Source organism: Equus quagga, chromosome 13 (genome assembly GCF_021613505.1).
Source record: "Equus quagga isolate Etosha38 chromosome 13, UCLA_HA_Equagga_1.0, whole genome shotgun sequence".
NCBI lineage: Eukaryota > Metazoa > Chordata > Mammalia > Perissodactyla > Equidae > Equus > Equus quagga.
In genome coordinates this window covers 73,518,512-73,540,347 of record NC_060279.1, presented here as the reverse complement: position 1 = coordinate 73,540,347, position 21,836 = coordinate 73,518,512, and the positions used below count along the sequence as shown (strand labels likewise).

General features: G+C 48.3%; 1 protein-coding gene across 1 annotated transcript in view; it reads right to left on the bottom strand.

Annotated features, from left to right (window-relative positions):
* Window positions 1-21,836, bottom strand: part of PLCG2 (phospholipase C gamma 2) — a 144,504-nt gene that overhangs the window by 53,957 nt on the left and 68,711 nt on the right. Inside the window, exons 6-13 of the mRNA XM_046682466.1 lie at window positions 20,254-20,338; window positions 18,605-18,688; window positions 9,759-9,802; window positions 7,817-7,889; window positions 4,017-4,118; window positions 3,148-3,266; window positions 1,532-1,617; window positions 208-328 (exon numbers count right to left, since the gene is read on the bottom strand). Of these exons, the coding sequence (XP_046538422.1) occupies window positions 208-328; window positions 1,532-1,617; window positions 3,148-3,266; window positions 4,017-4,118; window positions 7,817-7,889; window positions 9,759-9,802; window positions 18,605-18,688; window positions 20,254-20,338 (714 nt within the window). The remainder of the gene's footprint in view (window positions 1-207; window positions 329-1,531; window positions 1,618-3,147; window positions 3,267-4,016; window positions 4,119-7,816; window positions 7,890-9,758; window positions 9,803-18,604; window positions 18,689-20,253; window positions 20,339-21,836) is intronic.

The following is a 21,836-nucleotide window of genomic DNA, read 5'->3' as shown; positions in this document are numbered from 1 at the left end:
GGGGTTGTGTGTGTGTGAAGGGTGTGTGCGTGTGTAGGGTGTATGTGTGAAGGGTTTGTGTGTGTGTCTAGGGGGTGTGAAGGGTGTGTGTGTAGGAGGTGTGAAGGGGGGTGTGTGTGTGTGTCTGTGTAGGCGGTGTGTGTCTGTCCATGCAACCTTAGCTGCCTTCCCCTTAAAGGCAAACCACCAGGAAATCAGCCCACCGACCTCGAGGTGACAAAGGCGTGGTCTTTGATGGCCTGCACGACATCATCAAACTTGATCTTGGTGGTCCGTGTCCAGCCGTGGTAGATGATGGGCTTCCCATCGGGCCCGTCCCAGCAGTCCACTAGGGGAGTAACACGTGGCCTCAACACCTCCGTCCTCTCCGCCTCCCAGGTCCACGGAGGGCAGACATGCTGTGCCCACAGCCGCGAGATCAGCCCCGACCCCGCGGCCAGCTCAGTTACCAGGACATGGGGGCCAATAATTACCCTCAGGGCCACCAACCTGAGGACATGTGTTACCTGTGTACATGCATCACCTGTGTGGTTACAGGACGATTTTGGTTGTCAATTAGAGGCCCCTTTGTAATGCAACACAATTGTCCAAAAGAAGCTCGTGTATGTTTCTTTTTTAAAAAGATATTTATAATGTGTTTTATTTTCTGACTTCACTTGTCTAAACCTTGGCTTGCTTTTTATGCTGGTGGAAATAATACACAGCAGTAAGAAATTTATCTTTAAAGGTTCACGGTAAAATATTCAAACAGAACTAGATTATATAGAAGGTAAGTGTCCCCTATATTTTCAACCCCCAGAGGTAACAGGAGCCGACAGTTTCAAACTTAATTTTCCACATTTGCTTTTTCCTGAGGGGGAAAAATATATATAAAGTAGGCACCAGTCTGTAGGAATAACTGCCATTGAAGTTTGATACCGTGATGAATGTTTTTGATAAAATTGGAGCCTAAATCAGTGGTTTGTGCCTTTTCTCAGCCAAATACACCTCCAGGCCTTTGGCGGTCAAGTCAGGCCGGGAGGGGGAGAAGTGAGGAGAAGAGAGGAAGCAGCTGGTTCCTGGCACGTCCAGGGGCCTGGAATCTCCTGTACTGGGGTGTCTGTGACAGGGTGGCTCCCAGGTGGGCCAACTGCTAAAACAGAGGGCGTTTGCCTTCCTCTAAAAACAGCCCAAAGGGAAGCTGGGGAGAAAAGCAGCATAATAAAGCCATCTTTGCTACTAGCCTCCCAGCCCTTCTGTTGTATCAGGGTACTTTCTAGATGCCCAAAACCACAGCCCAAGGGTTTACGGCTCCAACCTGGCACCAGGCTTGACATCACTCCTTGTCCGGGGCACAATTTTCTTCTGGGGAAAGGTCCTTGGCGGGTGATGGCCACATCCCTCACCCCAGATGCTACGGGCACCTGGGTTCTCCCTCGGCCTGTCCCGCCCATCCCCACTATGCAGGCCTTTAAAACTAAAAAAGCATCAAGCAACGACATGGCTAGCCTCGATGTGCCATAGTGTTCTGTCTGCCAGCAAAAGCACTCACACTCGATGCAGCGACAGCCCATCCGCAGACAGCGGATGTACGCTTCCGTGGACGACTCGCTCCGCAGCTGGTCACCTGTGAGGTACCTGAAGGAAAGGAGGTGGGCAGCCGTGTGGCAGCAGGCCTGCACCTCAGGGCATCCTTGGGGAACTTCTCAGTCCAAGCCCCCAAAGTCCTGAGTCCTTCCTGTCTAGAAAGACCCACGGTTAGGATCTGGGGCAGACACACGCTGTCGTGTGGCCACGCCAGTCATGAGCCTTAGACTCAGGCCACATCACAGGATTTGAACAATAACCACCTTGGCCATCCAAGCATAGGGAAGAGACCGTGCGGTCTTTCAAGAACTGGGTCAAAGGGTGTCAGGAGTAACATAACAGTGGATGATAAATTAACAACCCCTCCACGGCTGCCCAAGAGGCTCTGGGGCAGAGCCTCCAGCAGAGATGGGCCACCATTTTGATATCAGGCTCCAGGCAGGCACTGAACAGGTGTTCAAAGACTAACGGTGGAATTTACTATGCTAGGAACTATGTCTGCCAGAAGTGACAATGAAATACTTTTTATGCACTCTCCTCCTCACCGTGACTCCTCTTTTCTAAGAGTTGAATTTCCTTAACTATCCTGGTTTGGTAGAATTCACCATTCTAAGACACAAACTCTTAAACCAAAGGACATGGTGGGGAAGAGGGAACCATGAGATCAATTTGCCCCTGAAAAAGACTTCATCTTCCAGAAAGCCTGGAGCTGAACTGAAGCGCCTTCCCCTGACTTCTGCCTGGAACGACACTTGGGGACGTACCAATCGACAGCTCTCTGGGTGCCCAGGGTCCAAGGTCTTCACCCTCTCCCTTTAGAAGGATGCTAATATTGACACTTGAGTGTACCATCCACTTCTCTCTTCCAGTCTATTCTCTTTTGCGCAATCAGGGTAATCTTCCAAAGATGTCAATTTGAGCATGTTGCTCTCTGGCTTAAAGCCCATCAGTGGCTCCCACTACCCTCGCTGTCACTTAAAAGATTCCACTCAAGCAGACTCTGCCGGCCTCCTCTCCTGCCACTCACCCTCCTGGAGTCCACAGTCTAGTCTTAGCCTCCTTTCAGTTCCTCCTACCCCTGGGCCTTTGCATATGCTGGTCCTCTGTCTAAAACTCTCCTCCTGGCCTCACCACTGATTCTCCTCTCATCCACTCTTATTTTTCACTAAGATTCAAAGGAGGTCTCTTCTCCTCCAAGCACATGAGGACAGTGCTGTTCATCCTGCCCTGTTCACTGCTGTATCCCTGGTACCCAGCAAGCAGGGCAGACACTCAGTAAACATCAGTTCCATGACTAATTCCATTGCTTTGCTGTGGCTACTATGCAATGCCAAACCATGAAAACCAGCTCTGCGGATTTGCTTCTCAGGGCCGCAGAAAAAGTGTTATTACTGCAATGCCAACCGGGAAAGAGAAGTACACTTCCTCACCCCTTCCAGAAGCTTTTGTATATTCTCATCTCAACAGCGGGGCCCTGCACTCCACCCACGTCCCACACTCTTTGCCAGAGCAGCGCAATGGAACGCCCGCCATATTGCCCTTCATCTGCCGGACCCATCCCAGGCTCGTGGCCAAACTCACGTGTTGTGCGATGAGGAGATCCAGTAATGTGACAAGGGGTTGTTCATGTCCTGCATGTCCACCACGTCATACTTCTCATCCCAGATGCTGTTCTCCCGTGAAAACAGGTACGTGAGGAACTAGGAGAGTCACAAACACACAGATGGGGTCAGCACGATGGGGACAAGGATGGGTGGTGCCGGGTTCTTCCTGGCTATGTCAACCCGGGGGACTGGTAGCTCTCATACGTCAACTCAGCAGGTGGTCTCCAGGCCTCAGTTACCCAAGTTTTCAGTGCAGAAGCTCAGGCTGTAATAGGCTGTATCGATGCACGTTTCATTGACCTATACAACATTTTCCTTTTTAATGTGTATCCTAAAATATTTGACTCTAGAAGACCATATGCTTCCCATATATAAGTTTTAAGGCATGATAATACCATGAACATTTGTGAACCCACCACCCAACTTGAGAAACAAAACATTAACAGTATCATAACATCTAAAAGGCAGGAAATGTCATATTCCAATTCCTGATCCCTTTGAAAAAAATAAAGAAAATTAGGAGATCGAGTGACACTGGGGTAACATTCTGCTTCCTGGGAAGAATGTTAGATGGGACAGGAGCTCCCCATTTCTCCCTCCGTCTCACCTCCCCTGATGCCTCACGCAGAGACAAACACAACCATTTCGGGGGCGCACAGGCTGCCCATAAACCTCTGAATTTGTGGCACTTATAATGCGCTCCCCGGCAGCAGACGCCCTCTATTGACGAAAGCAAAGAACACACCCAGGCAGCAAGGTCAACAGAGAAGGATGAGAAAAATGAAAGGCTGAGATAATTCAAAACCTGGAAAAAACCAGCCCTTGTCTCACAAGGAACGCACTCACCTCATCGACGAACAAGAAGGGCTCAGCAGTTTCCCTCATCGTGTCGTCGATGAACTTTGTCATCCGCTCACGGACTCTGTTCAGATCCTGAGCCCAGTGTTCCTTAAAATGACAAAAAGAACAAGAAATCACCAAATAGAGGACTGGCTAAAAAGTTATGACAGACCACCGAGGTTACTCGCCTGGCTGACCCCGGGCAAACCACACACCCTCTCTGTGCCTCCTTGTCTGTTACATGGGAATCATAATATCCATGCACAGAGTTTCTGGGAGAATACATAATACAAAGTAACTTCACTGGCTTCCTCTCCAAACCCCAAAACCCCAAATATTCCTCAGGCAAAGGGATGAAACATGACCCATAAATTCAACTTTGACTAATGCTTTCTGGGTTTCAAATATTCTGGAACCTCAATCTTTATGTATAATAAAAGCAAATGTGCTACCAGATGTGTGTGTGGTTGGGTGGGAAGGGTCAAACCAGGATGTTTGAAAGAAAAAAAAGCGTAAGGACAGATACAAATGAGGTGGTGGAGAAATGGCCCCCTGGCACTAGGTGCAAATCAACAACGAGCCTGGCTGTTAATTCTTGCAAATCTACTTGGATAAGGGACACAAAACAGCCAGGAGGCTGGGAACAGCCAGTTCATTTACATAGAGAGGTGTTACAATCTTTGAATACTAGAACATGAAACTCAAATGGTAGGATACTGAATGCAAACACTTTGCCAGGCCAAGATGCCCCCAAAATGCCAGAAGCTTCCTCCTTCCTTTTTCTACAGAGCTTTTGCACAAAAAGCGTGGGTACTTAACTGATATAACCAAGCACTAGATGGCTGTGAATAAAAAATCTTCTGCCTAAAGGAGTTTAAAATGTGAATACTCTGGGGGCTGGCCCCGTGGCCGAGTGGTTAAGTTCGCGCACTCCGCTGCAGGCGGCCCAGTGTTTCGTTGGTTCGAATCCTGGGCGCGGACATGGCACTGCTCATCAAGCCACGCTGAGGCAGCGTCCCACATGCCACAACTAGAAGGACCCACAACGAAGAATATACAACTATGTACTGGGGGGCTTTGGGGAGAAAAAGGAAAAAATAAAATCTTTAAAAAAATAAAATAAAATAAAATGTGAATACTCTGGGGGTTAAAAAAAATGTATCTATTTAATGTGGGGTATTGTGCAAGGCATCTATAGTAATAAAAATGATGACAAGAATAATGGTGAAAGGAATAAAAATGGTGATGGCAGTCCACACCAGGCAGGGACTGTAGGCCAGGCTCTGTGCTAAACCTTTTCCACACAGTGGCTCACTTTGAACTCACACAACCCCAGGAAGTACCTATTATTTTCCGTGTTATATAAATGGGGAGACTGAGGCTTCACATGATTAAATAATTTAACTCAGTGATAAGCCCAAGACCAAACCCAGGCACATCAGTTCCGGGGGCTTCCTCAACTCCCTTCTTATAGTGTCACTCAGCTCTCCCAGGGCAGGACTGTAGCACATTTAACCAGATTAGTTCCAAATTTTCACTTCTATTAAAAATGCTGCCATATTTCTTTAGGATAAGTTCCTAGGAGGGCAATTATCTAATCAAAGTATATGAACCTTTTTTCAGTTTTCATTTTAATTGCATATTGCCAAAGCACTTGCTAAAGATTTGTACTCATTTGCAGACCAAGTGTTGCCATGGTTATTCCACCCATGAGCATCCATCGCCCCAAACAAATGTCCTAAACGACTAGCTCTGCTTCATGCCAGCATCCTCCAGAGCACCGAGGATACAGGACATCACAGGTCAGCCAGACTGATGGCTCAGGGTTCCCATCCTTGACATCCAGCCTGTGGTTCCTACCGAGCACACTCACACGGACACTTGTGAGCTGCCTGGGTCCTAACTCCCCACACGCGGGGAGAGAGCTCCTGCACTTTGCTCCTGGCCCAGCTCCCTGATCTCCGAGGGCAGCCCAGCGAAGGGGCCAGGGTGGGGAAAGCCTGGGACTCTCCCTGTAATAAATGAACCAAAACTGGGTGGCAAATTCTAGGATCAAAAGCTACCTGTCCCCAGGAATTTAACCATTTAATGCCAATAGCTCCCTACAAAAGCAAGTCATTCAGGGCAAGGAAGAGGAGGGCGAGAAAGACAGAAACACCTGCCTCTCTCTGCTTCACGCCCCTGGCAACACGGTACCCAGCAGGTAACGTGTCCAACAGAATTCATTCATTTTACCTGCCCTCAGGCACAGCCTCAGGCTGGGTAAATAAGCCTTCTCTCCATCACTGTCATTCAACCCCACGTGGGGAGGTCGTGACACTTCAAGTCCTCGGTCACCATTTATCATGTACCACAGGAGCCATCATCACTGCCTGGGCCTCCATGTGGCTGGCCTCGTGAAAAGTCTGTGTTTCTGTTCATTATTCTCTCTGTAATCAATTAAATCTGAACATGGGCCATGTATTGGATGACATTAAGAAATCAGTGTTTATTGAGTAAGGTGTAAGAGGGGTATTACGGTTACATTTATAAAAAAGGAGTCTATGTCCGTAAGAGAGACATATTGAAATATTTACAAATGCATAATACATAGTCTGAGGATTACTTTAAAATTTTTCAGCAAAGAAATGAAGAAGGGAGAGGAGATGGGAGGCACATGGGTGTGGACATGGAAGACAGGTGAAATAAAATTGTCAAAAACGTCCGTAACTTTTTAATCTGAGTGATGGGCACATGGTGGCTCGCGATGCCCATCCATGTACTTCTATGTATGTTTGAGATGTTCTGCAATACAAAGATTTCTAAAAACAAATGAGCTGAATGTTGCTGTGAACCTAAAACTGCTCTAAAAAATACAGTCTACTAAAACCAAAACCAAACAATTAAATGAGGAACAAAAAGTAAATGAGACTCTAGCGATATAAAGAAAAAATTTAAATATACATGTGACTATGCACGTACACTCATACTCATACACACAGCCAAAGATCAATACTATCTTCTCCGATCCCCACAATTCTGAGAGGTAGGGCTCTCATCTCCATTTAAAGAAGGAGAAAATGGGGTACAGAAGGGTCCAACTACCTGCCCAAGGTCGCACAGCTCGTAAGAGGATCTCAGGTTTATCTCCTTCAAGCTGAGGGTTTCTCAAGCCCAGCACGACAGACATTCGGGGTTGGGTAATTCCTTGCTGTGGGCAGCGAGGGGCTGACCTGTGCATTTTAGGATGTTGAGCAGCACCCCTGGCCTCTACCCTCTAGATGCTAGTGGCAGCCCCCAGTTGTGACAACCAAAATATCTCCAGGCATGCCCAATGTCCCCCCCGGGGGGCAGAACCGCCCTGGTGGAAACCACTGCCCCACATGAAACTCCCTGCCTCTGCCATGGGCTCGGAGCCCGCACATAAACATTCAGGGAGACCTCCCACACGGCATCTGTTTAAGAACAGCTGTGCTGGTTTATCCCCCAAAGGGTAGCTTTCCACCTAGTCACATCCTTCATCAGTCAGGACAGGCTTCCTGGGGAGGTGACTCCTGAGATGAGCCAGGAAAAGGAGCAGAAGCCAGCCAGGCGAGGACGCTCCTGCCCGCAAGGCCCACCCCTGCCGCCCCATGATTGTCATTCTTCTTCCTCAAAGTGTGCCTTGAAAAAAGGCTGATATGAGGCTGTTCTCATTCCAGAGCCTGAGGTGCCAGAGCAGCCGTGGACAGGGAGACCACAGTGGCGGCCAGGGTAAGACAGGCGGCAGGTGGGGAGAAGGTGAGACAGCGCCCCAGGCAGCTCCCCCAGCCCTGCTGTGCTCTCACCTGCTGTTCATGTAAGAGAAACCGCTGGAAGTCGTGCAGGTGAACAGCGGAGGCATCCGGCCGGTCGGTGTTGCTGTCCTCGGGGAAAGGGGGGGCATTTAGAGATGGACACATTCAACAGAGGAGTCGAGAGGGCAGCCTGCCACCCAGAGAGCCCTGCCACGTCCCTCTGTGGTGCCAGGTGCCAGGCTGGCCAACAGGAAGACAAAGGTGACCGAGACAATGACTGACCCAGAAGGATTCAGAGGGGCCCTGGAGCCAGAGTCTCAGAAGGCGGAGGCCCTGGAACCTGCACCTAGCTGCTCCCGGGGGGATCCTGTGCACCTCGCCCTGCGATGGGGAGTGTGGCCTTGGGGGAGACCGGCAGAGCGGGCAGTCAGGGTACAGTGTGGTATGGAGAGGAGATGGCAGCCCAAGCAGAGCCCTGGAGGGCCAGGGGGGCTTTCTGGAGGAAGAAGCATCTGATGGAGTCTCCAAGAAGGAGGAGGGTTAGCCAGAGGAGGTGGAAAGGGTCCCAGGCCAAAGCAACCATATATGCAAAGGCTAAAGGAAAAGGGGAGGGTGGCACGGACACGCGCATGCACAGCTAACTTGCATAGGGCTGCACGTGGACAGCATTTAGGGGGAGCCAATGCAGAAGTGAACAGGGCCCACATCAAAGGGTCTCATCAGGAGCCGCAATCCACAGTTTTCTGAGCCATCGAGGGCTCTGAGGCAGGAGTGGGGGCCAGATGAAGCCCCCCAGATCCTGGGCTGACGGGGAGAACCAGCTGGAACATGCAAGACACAGGCCATGGAGCAATCAGAGGCCCACGGTGGGAGAATTTTCCATTTGAGATGAGGAAAACCCTTCACCCTGAATAAAGGGACACTCCAGCTCGGCCAGCAGCTTGCTGACAGATGGCCTCATGAAGAGGATGCTCCCAAGAAACCAAGACCTCACCAGACTGGCACAATTGACCCTGGTTTCTGCGGAAAGTACGTCCTGTAGAACAGAGCTGCCCAGGGAAGTCTGTACTTTTCCCTGAGCTCTCACGGGTGAGATGGGGGGAGGGGGCGAGCGTCTTTTTAAAACACAGGAGACCAAACATGCTTAAGGTTTCTCCCTTTACTAAACATCAAGGTCCAAAAATCTATGGAAGTTCATTACAAGTGCATTTCTAACCTTCCTTCCTAACCAGCCTCACGGTCTCACACTAATCTTTTCATTAAAATACTACATAAAAATCAGATTCATTTTATATATGGGTCCTGGGTGTAGAAGCAAGAGCAGGAGGTGTTCTCACCGGTGAGGGCTGGTTCCAAAAAGCAGACCTAGGTCAGTGGGCTACAAATCATGTTCTAGGTGCTGTTAACTCCATGGCAACCATTTCTCCCAGACAGACAGGCTTGGGAATCACAGAACACTTTATAAACCCCCCACTAGGGGAATCAGGTAAAGGATCTGACAAGTCCTGCAGCACTTAATGTTTTAATAATATCATTATCACTATTTATGAGCCCTTGCCACGCACCATGTAAAGCCCTTTATAAACCTCAATTCATTTTAATTCAGTTAACCCTGCTTAACCAGGGTTTCCCAAACTCATTCGGCCACTAACATCCTTTGAATTTTGGTAAAAAAAATCTATTAACGTGTCATGTTCTTCTATGAAGCATGCTCTGGAGAAGGAGGTGCCAATGCATGCCACCTTCTCTACAGAACCTTCTGGGCCACCCTCCCAACACGCCACACACCCCACTGTTGCTGGTCATGTTTATCCACGTCACAGGCTCGGGATGGCCAATCCCCCAATAGGAGGACTCTGTCCCGGTGGAGATCAGCACCTGCCAACAGAGGTGGCCCTCCCAGGGGCCAGCTGGCCAGGCTGGGAGGACCCACAAGGGCACCACGCCTCACACAGCTGCCCTGAATATCAACAACCCAGAAGAGGTGCCTCACCCCAAGATGAACACAGAAGAATCCTTTTTGAATTCGTCAAGAATCTGAAATAGAAAATAGAAAAAAAAAACACACACAAAAATAAGAATGTTAGACAAGTCAAGCTACTTAATGCAAATGAATAGATCTTTTCTGTGGTTAAAAAATTATCATTGTAATTTGTATGACTTGTAAATATTCAAATATAACTGAAATTTATGAAGCAAAAGACGGAAGTCTTTTCTCACCCGTTCCATAGTCTTATTCTTGAGAAGCAACCATTCTTAATAATTTGGTAGGTTTCCTTCTAGAATTTGTTTTATGGATATTCGTTTAACTATATCTGATCATGCCATATTACATCCATGTCTCCCAACTATTTGCTTTTGTTTCAAGCTTTACCATTATTCTGCAAACTCAAATAGTCCTGCCTTGCTACTTTGAAAACCCACATTGTATTCCATAATATGTATATTATCGATTTTCTGTGATTATATCCACTATTAGAAAGAATGTCCTTGTCTCTATATCTTTGCCCACTTATGCCAGTATTTCCATTGGGTCGATTTCTAGACAGGAAAGTGCATGGACACGGGATGTGCACATTGACTTTGACAGATTCACCAAATTATTCTCCAAACAGTGTCCGGATGGGAACCCGCACCAGAGAATAATACACAAACTTTCCGACACCCTCACAGCTACACTCCAAATCCTTAATATTTCAGCGAGCTGATTTCCAATCTTTGAATTCCAGAGGAAGAAAGAAACACTGGACACATCCACACACCACACACACACACGCACCCATACCATGACCATGTCTGGTGAGGTCGGATTACTTTGAGAGGTCTGTGATTCGATACGGGTTTGAATAATTCAGGGCACAAATGGAAATGTGGCCGCTGTCAAGTCATAAATGCCAACGATATGGAACGACTCCTGCTCTAGTTCCCCAGGCCGCTCGCCAAAGGGCTTAGAGTCCAGAATGACATGTGGACAATCAATGTTCTAGAAAGGGCATCCACAGGCCCCTAGAAAGCATTAGGAATTCTGTGGAAGTCTGGGAATGTATCTATTTTTTTTGGAAAGAAGATCTGTAGCTTTAATCAGCATCTCAGAGAAGTAGGTCACCCACAAAAGGTTAAGAGCCACTCCTTTAGAAAAACTTAGAGGTACTTCCTTCCATTTATGTGCAATTTACAGCACAGCTATTTCTTTATTTAAAAAAAGAAAAAAGAAAGGGGGTAGGTTTTAGGTAATGCATGCTGTTTGCTATGTGGATACATCTGGTGCTTAGATCACCAAGTCAATCTGGTGCTTAAAGCTGGGAGGCCAGAGCCCTTCCAAACCCAAACCCTGGTTCCTCACATCTGGAGAAAGCCCAGTGTCTGGCCCCCCATCAGTGACCCACCCCACGTGGTCCCTGAAGCCAGCCCAACCCTTTCCATCCCTTTCAGCAGAGCGCAGAGAAAGCTCCACCCCATTTCAGCCACACGGGGAGCTGGGACGAAGGAGGTGCCCCTACGGCACAGACGCTTCCAGAGCCAGAAAAGATGGCGAGAAACACCCCGGCTCCTCCTCTCGTCTGCCGCAATCTCCCTAAGGTGACCCCATTCGCTGAACCGACTGGAAGCCCCTTGGCAGAAGCGCCTGGGAACGTGTGTGCGAGAATCGGGCCCCTGGGCTGCAGAGCAGGGAATGCATTGAAAGCAAAGAGGCAAATATTACCAGGCCGGTGCTCACCACTCGGGCAGCACAGCGGATTCAGACCCGATTCTCTCAGAATTCAGAGGCCACGCTGCTGGAGACTATATTAGAATATTGGCTGAATGCAATGGGGCTCATGGAGAATGGAAACAGGGCGTCGAGGTGACTCCCGGGCTCATCCAACAGGGTGGCCAGTTACACAGCCACTGCAACAGAGACAGGCGTGGGGGAGCATCACAAGGCCTGGACATTCCAGGGTGAGATGCTGGCTAGAAGCACCTTTGGAAAAGCAAACTGGCAGTTAAATAGGAGAGAGGCATTTAGGGGAGAGGTGGGGGCTGGAGATATCTTTCTGGGAGGAGTCAGCATAAAGGCGTTGTTTGAAGCCAGGGGACTGGATACGATCGTACAGGAGGTGGCAGATAATGGGAAGAGCTCTGTGGACTGAGATCTGGGGTGGGATGTACGAAAGACAGCAACGTGAAGGGAACAGTGTGGTGGGTCTTTTCCCAAAAGCAGCTAGAGGCCACTCTGAGGGTGCAGCAGGTACCGGGCATTCGTCCCTCTGGCGCCAGCACAGCTGCAGGGAAGGCGAGGCCTCACCCTCTCTGGCCAGGACACCCGAGGACACGGTTGGTGTGTATGAGCAGTGGGCTGGTGGGCACGCTGGCAGGCACTGGGATGCCCCCCCAGGGGGCCCCCAAAGCCCCCCGGGGGGGGGGGGGGGACGGGGGGGGGGGCGGGTAGAGGGCACTCAAGGGCTCCCTCTGGCAGTGACTATTTTAACAACTGGGATGGCAGATGCCAGCCAAGCACCGGCTCTGCCTGGGACATGCAAAGGTTCAGATGCCAAGAAACGGAAGAAGACCCAGCCAAAGACGCTATGAGAGGATGGGTGACAGCAAAGTAAGAGAAGAATGAAGACAGCGAATTATCCAACAGCCAAGTGACAAAACCAAAGAGAGAGGGACCATCTGTGTGACCCCTGCCACTGAGCAGACAAGATAAAGGCCAGAGGACTGACCGCTGGATTTGTCAACACGGAGGTCACTGGTGATGTGACAAGATGAACTGCTATGGGGTGGCAGGCATGGAACCACGATTGGAAGGGGCTCAAGAGAGGGAGGGAGGGAAGCGGAGACAGTGGGGTAGATGGTATTCCCAGAGTAGGTCAGTCTATAGGGGCAGAGAAACGGGGCAGCAGTTAGAATGGGAAGATGTATCGAGGAGGACATTACACAGATGGAAAGTCGCACGTTACGGGTAGAATTGTGTCCCCCAAAAGATATGTCGAAGTCCTAACCCCTGGTAGCTGTGAACATGACCTTATTCAAAAATAGGGTCTTAACGGACACGATCAAGTTGAGGCAAGGTCATACTAGATTAGGGTGGGCTCTCATCCAGTGACTGAGTCCTTACAAAGAGAGGGAGAGCTGGAGACAGACACACACGCGGAGAAGGCGGCCAAGTGACGACGGAGGCAGAGACTGGAGAGATGCACCTACAAGGCAAGGAGCACCCAGGATTATCGGCAAACTCCAGGAGCTAGGCAGGAGGCAAGCAACAGATTCTCCCTTAGAGCCTTCGGAGGGAGTGTGGCTCCTCCAACACCCTGATTTCAGACTTTGAACCTCTAGAACCGTGAGAGAAAACATTTCTGTTCTGGTAAGCCACTCAGTTCTGGTCCTTTGTCACGGCAGCCCTGGGAAACGAATAGGGCCTGTCTGTGAGCTGGCACAGGGCAGCCACGAGCCCAGTTACTCCTCACACCAATCTTATCAGGAAGGCAGTAAACTAAACCCCATTTCAGAAACAAGAAACAGGCTCAGAGAGGACAAGTACTTTCTCCAAGATGACACCTAGCAAGTCGAGGGGCCAGAATTTCAACCCAGGTCCACCTGGTAAATCTCCACTGCCCCACACAACACGAGCAAATGCACACAAAGTAAACAGTGGCATCCTAGCAATAAGAGAAGAATATTCTAGATGCTACAGACAGACAGTGGAGGCAGCAATTAATTTATTTCAGCCTTATTATGTAGGCTTATGGAGTCAAATTCTACCAAACGAGGGCATTCATCCCGCCCCACAATGCAACTCTGGGTGACGTCCCTGACCCCTTCAACCTCAGCAAAGGATCAATGAGATGAGGGGCCGTGTCTGCTTTGTTAACCACTGTGCCTTCTCAGGTCACTCAAACATTTATTGAATGAATGACTAAAATAATGGATAAATTAATATTCTCTGGGGAAAATTCAAAGGCTACCTGGAAAAGTCACCTATAACTTTCAGTCCCCAAGAGAAGGGGCAGTCACCACCCAGGGAGGGGAGCACAGAAGCAACAGCCCAGAGGTCCCGAGGTCCACCTGGGGTCAGGGAATTGACTTTTCCATGTGGCCGTAACTCATTTTACACACTATCTGTGCTGAGCAGGTCGTGTGAGCCATTTGGTTCCAGGAGGTCAAAAGGAAAAGGGCAGTGAGAGAAAAACTAACCAGAGATTATGCTCTGCCAAATTCTGCACTGCAGACACTTCTCCCCCAGCCACTGATTAAAATAATCTCAGATGTTTTCCGGAATCCTCCACCGAATATCATTACAGAATGTTAATCATTCATTTCCCACACGCTCACACTCGTGTAACATCTGGAAGAATAAACATCAAACTTCTTACCGAACGTGTAATTGCAGATATAATCCTGGGTAGATATGCAGGCATTTTAATTTTCTTTTTATTTATGTCACTTTCTACTTTTAGGTAATGAAGACACATTACTTCGCGTATAAGAAAATTTATTCAAACATCAGAAACGGATTTCCCATCAAGAGCTGCCTGGTCTTCTGCATCAACACAGTGAGATATCAAGACACTCCGAGAAAGCCACTGATTTTGACCACGTTGGTCTTTTTGAAACAGGACAGAGACCAGGAGAGCCAGAGACCAGCTGCCCTCGCTTCCTCCCAGGGTGATTCTGCCTCATGAAAGGAGAGGCTGACGATAGTAGTAAATACCATGGTCTGGGGGCCACGTGTGGGCCGGACACTCCGCTGGGTGACTGCTATCTACGAGCTCCTTTAATCCTCTCAACAAGCAACGAGGATGGACACTGTCACCCCCATATGACAGACAAGACTGAGGGTCAGGAAATTTAATATTGCTCTTACCTAAAAGTAACGCTAAAGGAAGATTAGTGCCACCTTAAAAACACTCATAGCAGAGTTGTTTTCTATTTTAACAGGCAAACCAGAAGCGGAAAACACCTGCATTCGACTCCAGGTGGATAGTAACGGGATGGCAGACGGTGTGTGTATTTATGTTCTCTGGCATCTTTTGGGGTTGGGAAGGCATTTGTTCTCTGAATTTCACTGGACATAATTTGCAAGCTGATTGTTGATTACTTGTGAGCCGCTGGAGAGAAACTCTGAAACATGAGTTCATGGGAACCCATAGTGGACAGAGTTTTAAGATGGCCCCAGGATTGCCACCTCCTGGTATTCACACCTTTGCATTAGTCCTATCACTTGCAAAAGTGATCGGATGTACAAGATTACGTGTACGTGATTACATGATGATGTTACATCCAATTTAGGCACCCGTCTTGCTGGCTTTGAGGAAGAAAACAGCCACGCAGGGGAGCCCCGTATACTAAGGAGCTGTGGGCAGCCTCCAGCCAGCAAGACACTAAAGCCCTCAGTCCTCTGGCTGCAAGGAACTGAATGCTGCCACAACCACGTGAGCTTGGAGGCAGATCTTTGCCCATCTGGGCCTCAGATAAGATCACAGCCCCAGTGGAAATCTTAAATGCAGCCTTGTGAGACCCCAAAGCAGAGAAGCCAGCTAAAGTGTGCCTGGATGCCTGACCCCAAGACGCCATGAGAGAACAAATGTGCATCGTGGTAACTGTTAGGCAGCCACACGTAACAAATGCAGAAGCCTAACACATTCCCAAAGTAATCTACTAGAGAGTACCAAGAAGAGATCATATGAAATGGCAAAGGGCAGAAACATAAATAAATAAACAGGAACCCAACCACCTCATCACACAGGAGTGAACTCAAGTCCTGGACCAAGAGCAAGACTGAAATGAGTCAGCCACCCTCACTCATAATCAGGGCCTGTAAATGCCTGACCCCAAGCCTCCACTACCCAGCGAGGACTTCGCAGGTTTGGTGGGGAGGCAGCAAAGTAGGAGTTATGAAGCTGGGTACCAGGTTAAAATATTTAAGGAAGAAATAATACAATATCTTAGGTTTGCTTCCAAGTCCTTCATGAGAAGAGGGAAGCGGGTAAGCACCTAGATGAAATAAGATGGCAATGAGTTGACCATTGCTGACCCTGGCTGATGGGTACACTGGGGGGTTGTTATACTATTATCTATGCTTGTATATGTTTGAAATTTCCCTTAATACAAAAGTTTAAAAAATTAAACAGAAGTATCAGTGGCTAGGCACTAAAGTGGGGCAAAGGAGAACTCAAATCCTAGCTCTGTCGCTTACTAGCTGCATGACCTCCAGCAAGGAAGCTCTCCGAGCCTCAGTTTCTTCATCTGTAAAATGGGGATCATAACAATAGCTTTCTCACAGGGCCGTGAAGAGAATTAAATGTATGTAAAACACTTAGTGTGGGAGCCAGCATATAGTTCACACTTAGGAAATGTTACTTATGATCTTTATTCATAATACTGTTATTACATGGGGACACACATGCAGTTAAATTTCTTATCTTCCCACCGCTGCCAAACTTTTGGAAGCTTCAAGGCTTAAGAGCAGCAACACAAGCAGGTGGTCAGACACAAGAGGGAACTGGCAACCTCAAGCCGGAAACCTCTAGCAGGAACCCACTCTCTGGATTTAGGTGTGGGGGTCATCAATCACCACACACAGCCATGTCTCCCCAAGGAACCTGAGAAATCCAGCGGAGCCCCTAAAAGCACGCAGCTAGTGCTTTTCTCTGCCCTCGTGCTGCCAGTGAGGAGCCCTGGAAGGAAATTATATGCTAACAGTTAGGGGAGGAGCATTTACCTACACAAGAGCCGTGAGGTTTCTCAAGAGGGCCACTAACTATAGAGCTGGGGGCTTGTTATTCAAATTCCAAGTCAGTGGATTAAAATACCAGTGGCCCCACTGGCAAGTTATACCCTCCAATGGTGGAAATGAGAAAATGATGACGGAAAAAGTCTCTGGGGCCAGGAAGGCAGCATCAATTAGTAGAGAGAGCTGGGTAGGCAGTAGGGGGTCTGGGACAAACCAGAGACTGTATGCTTCCTTCCTACTCAGAAGGCACCAAGGGGAACTCAGGACCCATGTATAGCCACATCTCAATTTTTTTCAAGCCAAGCCAAAAATCTGGATCTTAATATGAAATCCCCCAAGTTTTAAATGTAGGCAATTCATTTTAAAAATGTTTAAACCATTAGACAGACCAAGTACAACCGACTACAGGCGGAATGTGACATTCTGGCCACCAGGGGCAACCTCTGGTCCAGACGAGTTTCTCCCAAACTAGATTCTACAGTGGGCAACCTCAGGGTTCTACAGTGGGCAACCCTGGCGGCTCAGGGATTCTGCAGAAATCTGACTCCAATTTCTTTTTCTCCTCTTTCCCTTACAAACACGCACACATTAGTTTTAAAGAAAACCGTAACAAAAAGCACAGGTTGAAATACATCGTACGTGGAATTTTTTTCACAGTGGAGCCCATCAACGGGTTAACTCGTGCTGGCAGGTGAAATAACCTTTGTGCAAACCCTATTCTCAAGCTTTGCCTGTCATCTGTCTGAGGAGAGAGCATCCTGAAACTTCACAACAAACGATTATAAAAATTGTTATTTGCAGCTACTTATCTTGAGTGAATCAAGCTTTCTCAATCCTGATCAACTGCATAAGACAAGAACCGTCATTTTTCTGGATTTCATATGTACACTGTCATCAAAACATTTTCATTGTCCTCCAGACCAATTATAAACAAAAGTCACAGATTTTAAGCTAAAAAAGAGTTTTGATCAGTTTTTATGCAGCAGAGGTTTTGGTTAAGGTTTCATAAAAAAAAAGAGGGAGGGGATTTATAGCATTTCAAAAGTTTTATAACCAATGATCTGATTCAATACCTTCACTTTAGAGAGCAGCCTGAGTGAGAGGAAAAAGAGGGCTTTTTCCAAAATCGCTTGGTCAAAGGTCAAGTTGGGGCTGGAATCCAAATCTTTCAAGTCCCAAAGCCTACACTCTTTCTATTCTATGTGGCAAACCAACAACTAATTATCATATACGGGAAAAAGTGATCACACTGCAATTGAATTTTTTACTCTATAAAATAATGTGTTTCCCCCCAATCTAGGCAGACAGGAAATGCTTCTCCCAATTCTCTACCTCAGATACATGCAAAATCCCATGGCCAGCCGTCACCTATCAAGAGGCCTCGCCCTGTGGCCAGCCTGCAGGCCTGCATGCAGAAGGCAATTAATAATTGTTTCCTAGCAACTTCCACACTCATCACTTAAAAATACCCGCACTCTCGACCCCCAATCCCTCGTTCAGCCCTCCTCAGAGCCTGGTGGGGCAAGAATCAGGACCCTCATTGCACAGATGAGAAGACTGAGGCCAGGAGAGGTCAGTGGCTGGCCCAAGATGACACCGGTAGTGATTTCTCTAAAACGAAGTCCCCAAAATGCCGCTGTCAGGTCAAAATGCATGCACATTTAAATTTAAAATAACATATTAACTTCAGCAAAAACTATATTCTCATTAAAAAATTAATGAAAGTAAAAAGAGAAGCAACACACATAAATCCCTCAACCCAGAGATGGTTACTATTAACGATCTGATAAATTTCCTTCCAGAGTGAGACAAGGCAGGAGAGTCCTTTGAACTTTTTTTACTTTAACAGACTCAGATTAAATTCCAATTCGACTAATGGCCATTCATGTTCCCACCAAGAAGGTCCGTGAGCACCATGTCCCCACATTTTCCCCAAAATCACATTTAAAAACGTCTGCCAGTCTAATAGGTGAAAATGGTGTGTCATTGCCATTCCCACTCTATATTTCCTTGTCTAGGAGAGAGACCGAACACTTCTCGCGGTTTTCTTAGGAACATGCTGGACTCTGAAACACAGGGGAAACAAAAACATCATTTGATCATTTGCTCAAGAATCATCTTACCGACTTTTGCTGTTCAAACATAAGTTTTTTATAGAAGAGATGGAACTGTTCAAAGCTGAGTTCATCTTTGTGCGCGCCTATTTCCTGTAAATATAAAAAAAAGTGACCACACGGACTTTTGGTGTCCGCCACAAGCATGCCTGCTCCCTGTCGACAGAAATAGAACAGCTTTTCTACAACACTGGCTGAAATCAGACTCGCATTCCTCTGAATCCAAAGCGTCCACAAGTTTCCTAATTTATCTGCCTGGAGAAGATACCCACAAGGGACCCCAACAAGGAGAACTCTTCTCTTGAGCCCCAAAAGGGAAGAGCCTCAGCCAGAATTCCAAAAGCCATAATACAGAACTCTTCCCTTTTGGGGGCAGAAGATGCTTTCCAATCCAGATGTATTTATAGGATATGTATCTAAATGTCATTTTTAAAGCATAAGCAAACGAACCAAGACTTTGGAATTAGATAGAGCTCAACTCCAGTTAAGGCTTGTCTCCTGAATTTCTCAATGGCTTTGGGCAATTTACTTGACCCTTTCAGACTCTCAGTTTCTTCATCCGTAAAATGGCAGAACCACCACCACCCTCCTAGGACTTTGCTGAAACCAAACCAGATAACATCTATGTAACACCTGCTCAGTAAAGGCTCAATAAAGAACAAAATGGTGATCAATGGTAAATGCCTCTCCCATCTCTCCTCTCTTCTTAAATCCCCACTCTTCTCTGTTTCTGCCTTCTTGGATTAGTCGGAATGTTGGGGGCAGGTCAAAAGATGGCTTCATAAGCCATAAAGCAGGTTAACCCTTCCAGAAGCTCATTGGTACAAAAATGAATGAGCTTTTTCAGCTGAGGAACCCTGTGACTGAGGCTGCTGTTGACATGGCCATGTGAGTCCTCCACCTGGGGCTACTGAGATGGAGCATTGTTGGGTTCTTTGACAAGAGTCAGTATCTCTCTGAGGGCCAGAATGGGCGCCTGTACAACATCTCCAGCCTTGCACTGTTTGGAAAAGCCCCACCTGACCTACTCTATCCCGTCACTTAGGGAGTGGCTTTACCTGACCCAGATCTACCAGGAGCTTAATTACACAAGAACATAAATTGAGGGGTGGGTAGATGGAGGGATGTATGGATGGGTAGATGGAGGGATGGGTGGGGGGAGGGTTAAGTGGGAGAACAGATGGGTGGATGGAGGGATGGAAGGGAGGATGGATGGGTGGGAAGTTGGGGGAAGGGCAGAGAAGAGCCAACTCTGACAACTACACTACCAGGACTTGCATCTCAAAATGCCACGTCCCTGGCAACCTACATAAGGAATCTTTCATAATATTTTCCAAAAGAAACACATTTGTTCATATTACTAGAAGGAAAATAAGCTGCAGGATGGTGAGGGAAGGCAAAGTTGGACTGGTGGAAATGTTCCAAGTCAAGCAGCTCGGTAAACACCGTCTTCCTGGATGACGTCCACTGCTAGGATTCAGAACATGGTCCTAAGATCTCCACACGACCCCTCTGTCTGGACTAAGACGGATGAATCTGGAGGCGAAGGACTTTTCTGGGTACCATTGGATGGAGCTCAAAGGCACACAGGGGCTTCACGTGAGAGGCACAAGCAGCCCTGAGTTCACAAACTCACTGGGCCGAGCTCCGAAACTTACCACAAACTTATCTTTCAGGAACTTGGCACTGCTCACTTTGAAGTTGACCAGGGGCAAGATGGTCTTCAACTCTCGGAGGCTGATGCTGCAAAAGAGGGAAACCCCAGCTCCGTCAACCTCGAGGGGTCTCAACCATGGAGGGTTCAGCCCATCGGCCTCCACCTCGGACAGCCCTCCAGGAGACAACCCAGAGAACAGCTCTTTAGTGAGCATGAAGCGGGAACAAGAGACCCTGGTTTCAAGGTGGGGGTGACATCTCGATGCACAAGGCTGGTCTCCACCCTTCAAGGATGGCCATGGACGAGGGTCAGAGAGGGGAGTCACAGTGTGGGCAGAACACGGTCTCGGATAACCAGATAACCTTTGCAGATATGAAATGTCACAGGGGTTCAAACCAAGGGGAGGTCACTGAAGGCCAGCAAGGGGGAGGGGAAGGAACCAACCTCATTTGAGCCCCTACCGTGTGCCAGGCTGCAATAATGTTACCTAACCCCTCACGACATTCGCCCCCCGGCACAGTATGCATTATCGACCCCAGGGTTCAGAACAGGCAAGGGCAGGGGTTGGGGGACGGGGAGGGCACTGCTCAAGGTCAGAGCTGAACAGCAGCAGAGGCTGAGTCTGAATCAAATCCCCAAAGGTCTAGTCATTTGCCCACATCACAGAGATCTTCCTGAGTGTGCTTCACTGGGGCCAGGCAACAAGATGCACTTTAGGAGGAAAGAAAGGGAGGGATAGCACATTCCAGGCAAAAGACAGAACAGTAGCAATAATAACAACCACAGCAATGATAACAATAACAGCTGAAACGTAAATAATGCATATTCAACACCAGGATTGTCCTAGGGACACACACTCATTTAAGGTTCCAACGACCTTATGAGGTGGGTACCATTATCACCTCCATGTTCCAGGCGAAGACACTGGGGCTCGGAGAGATTCGGTGCTAGTATGTGGTGGAGTCAGACTCCAGCAGTGTCTGGTCAGACTCTGTAACCACTGCCCTTGACTGCCTCCCGGGGAACGGCATGAACGGTGAGCAGGGGTGGGATTAGAGTGGCGGGTCAAGGCATGAGATCCCGACCCTTGTGGCTGCAGAGCCGAGTGTCCAGCAGAGGGAAAGAAGATGGTCTGGAGGGTCCTTGGTGTGGTCAGAGAACACTGCTCCGTGTTCTTGGAGCCGTCAGACTAGACGCACGCTGTGCATGGCCAAGGAAGGAAGCCCGCCCAGGCTGTGGGCAGAAAACGGCCCATTTCCTCCACACTGTCAACTCGGCCTCTGCTGGTACAGCCAGAAGAAAGCAGCACATTACACTCAGCAGCTGGCCCTGGAGATGACCGAGTGGGGCTCCTGGCCATCCCAGTGTGCCCACCTCCAGCCGTCTCACCTCTAGTCTAATGGTCTGCCTAACATCAGACACCTTTACTGGCAAGATGCTTCCTTACCCCCTACTACCGCCAGGGCCAGCACCAAGGGCTTTTCCAGAGAGATGTTGAGAACAACAAAAAGCCTCCCATGGGCCAGGTAGGGCTGGCCAGGCAAGAAGCAAGCAGGCTGGCTGAGACTCCCTTTCTGACCCAGC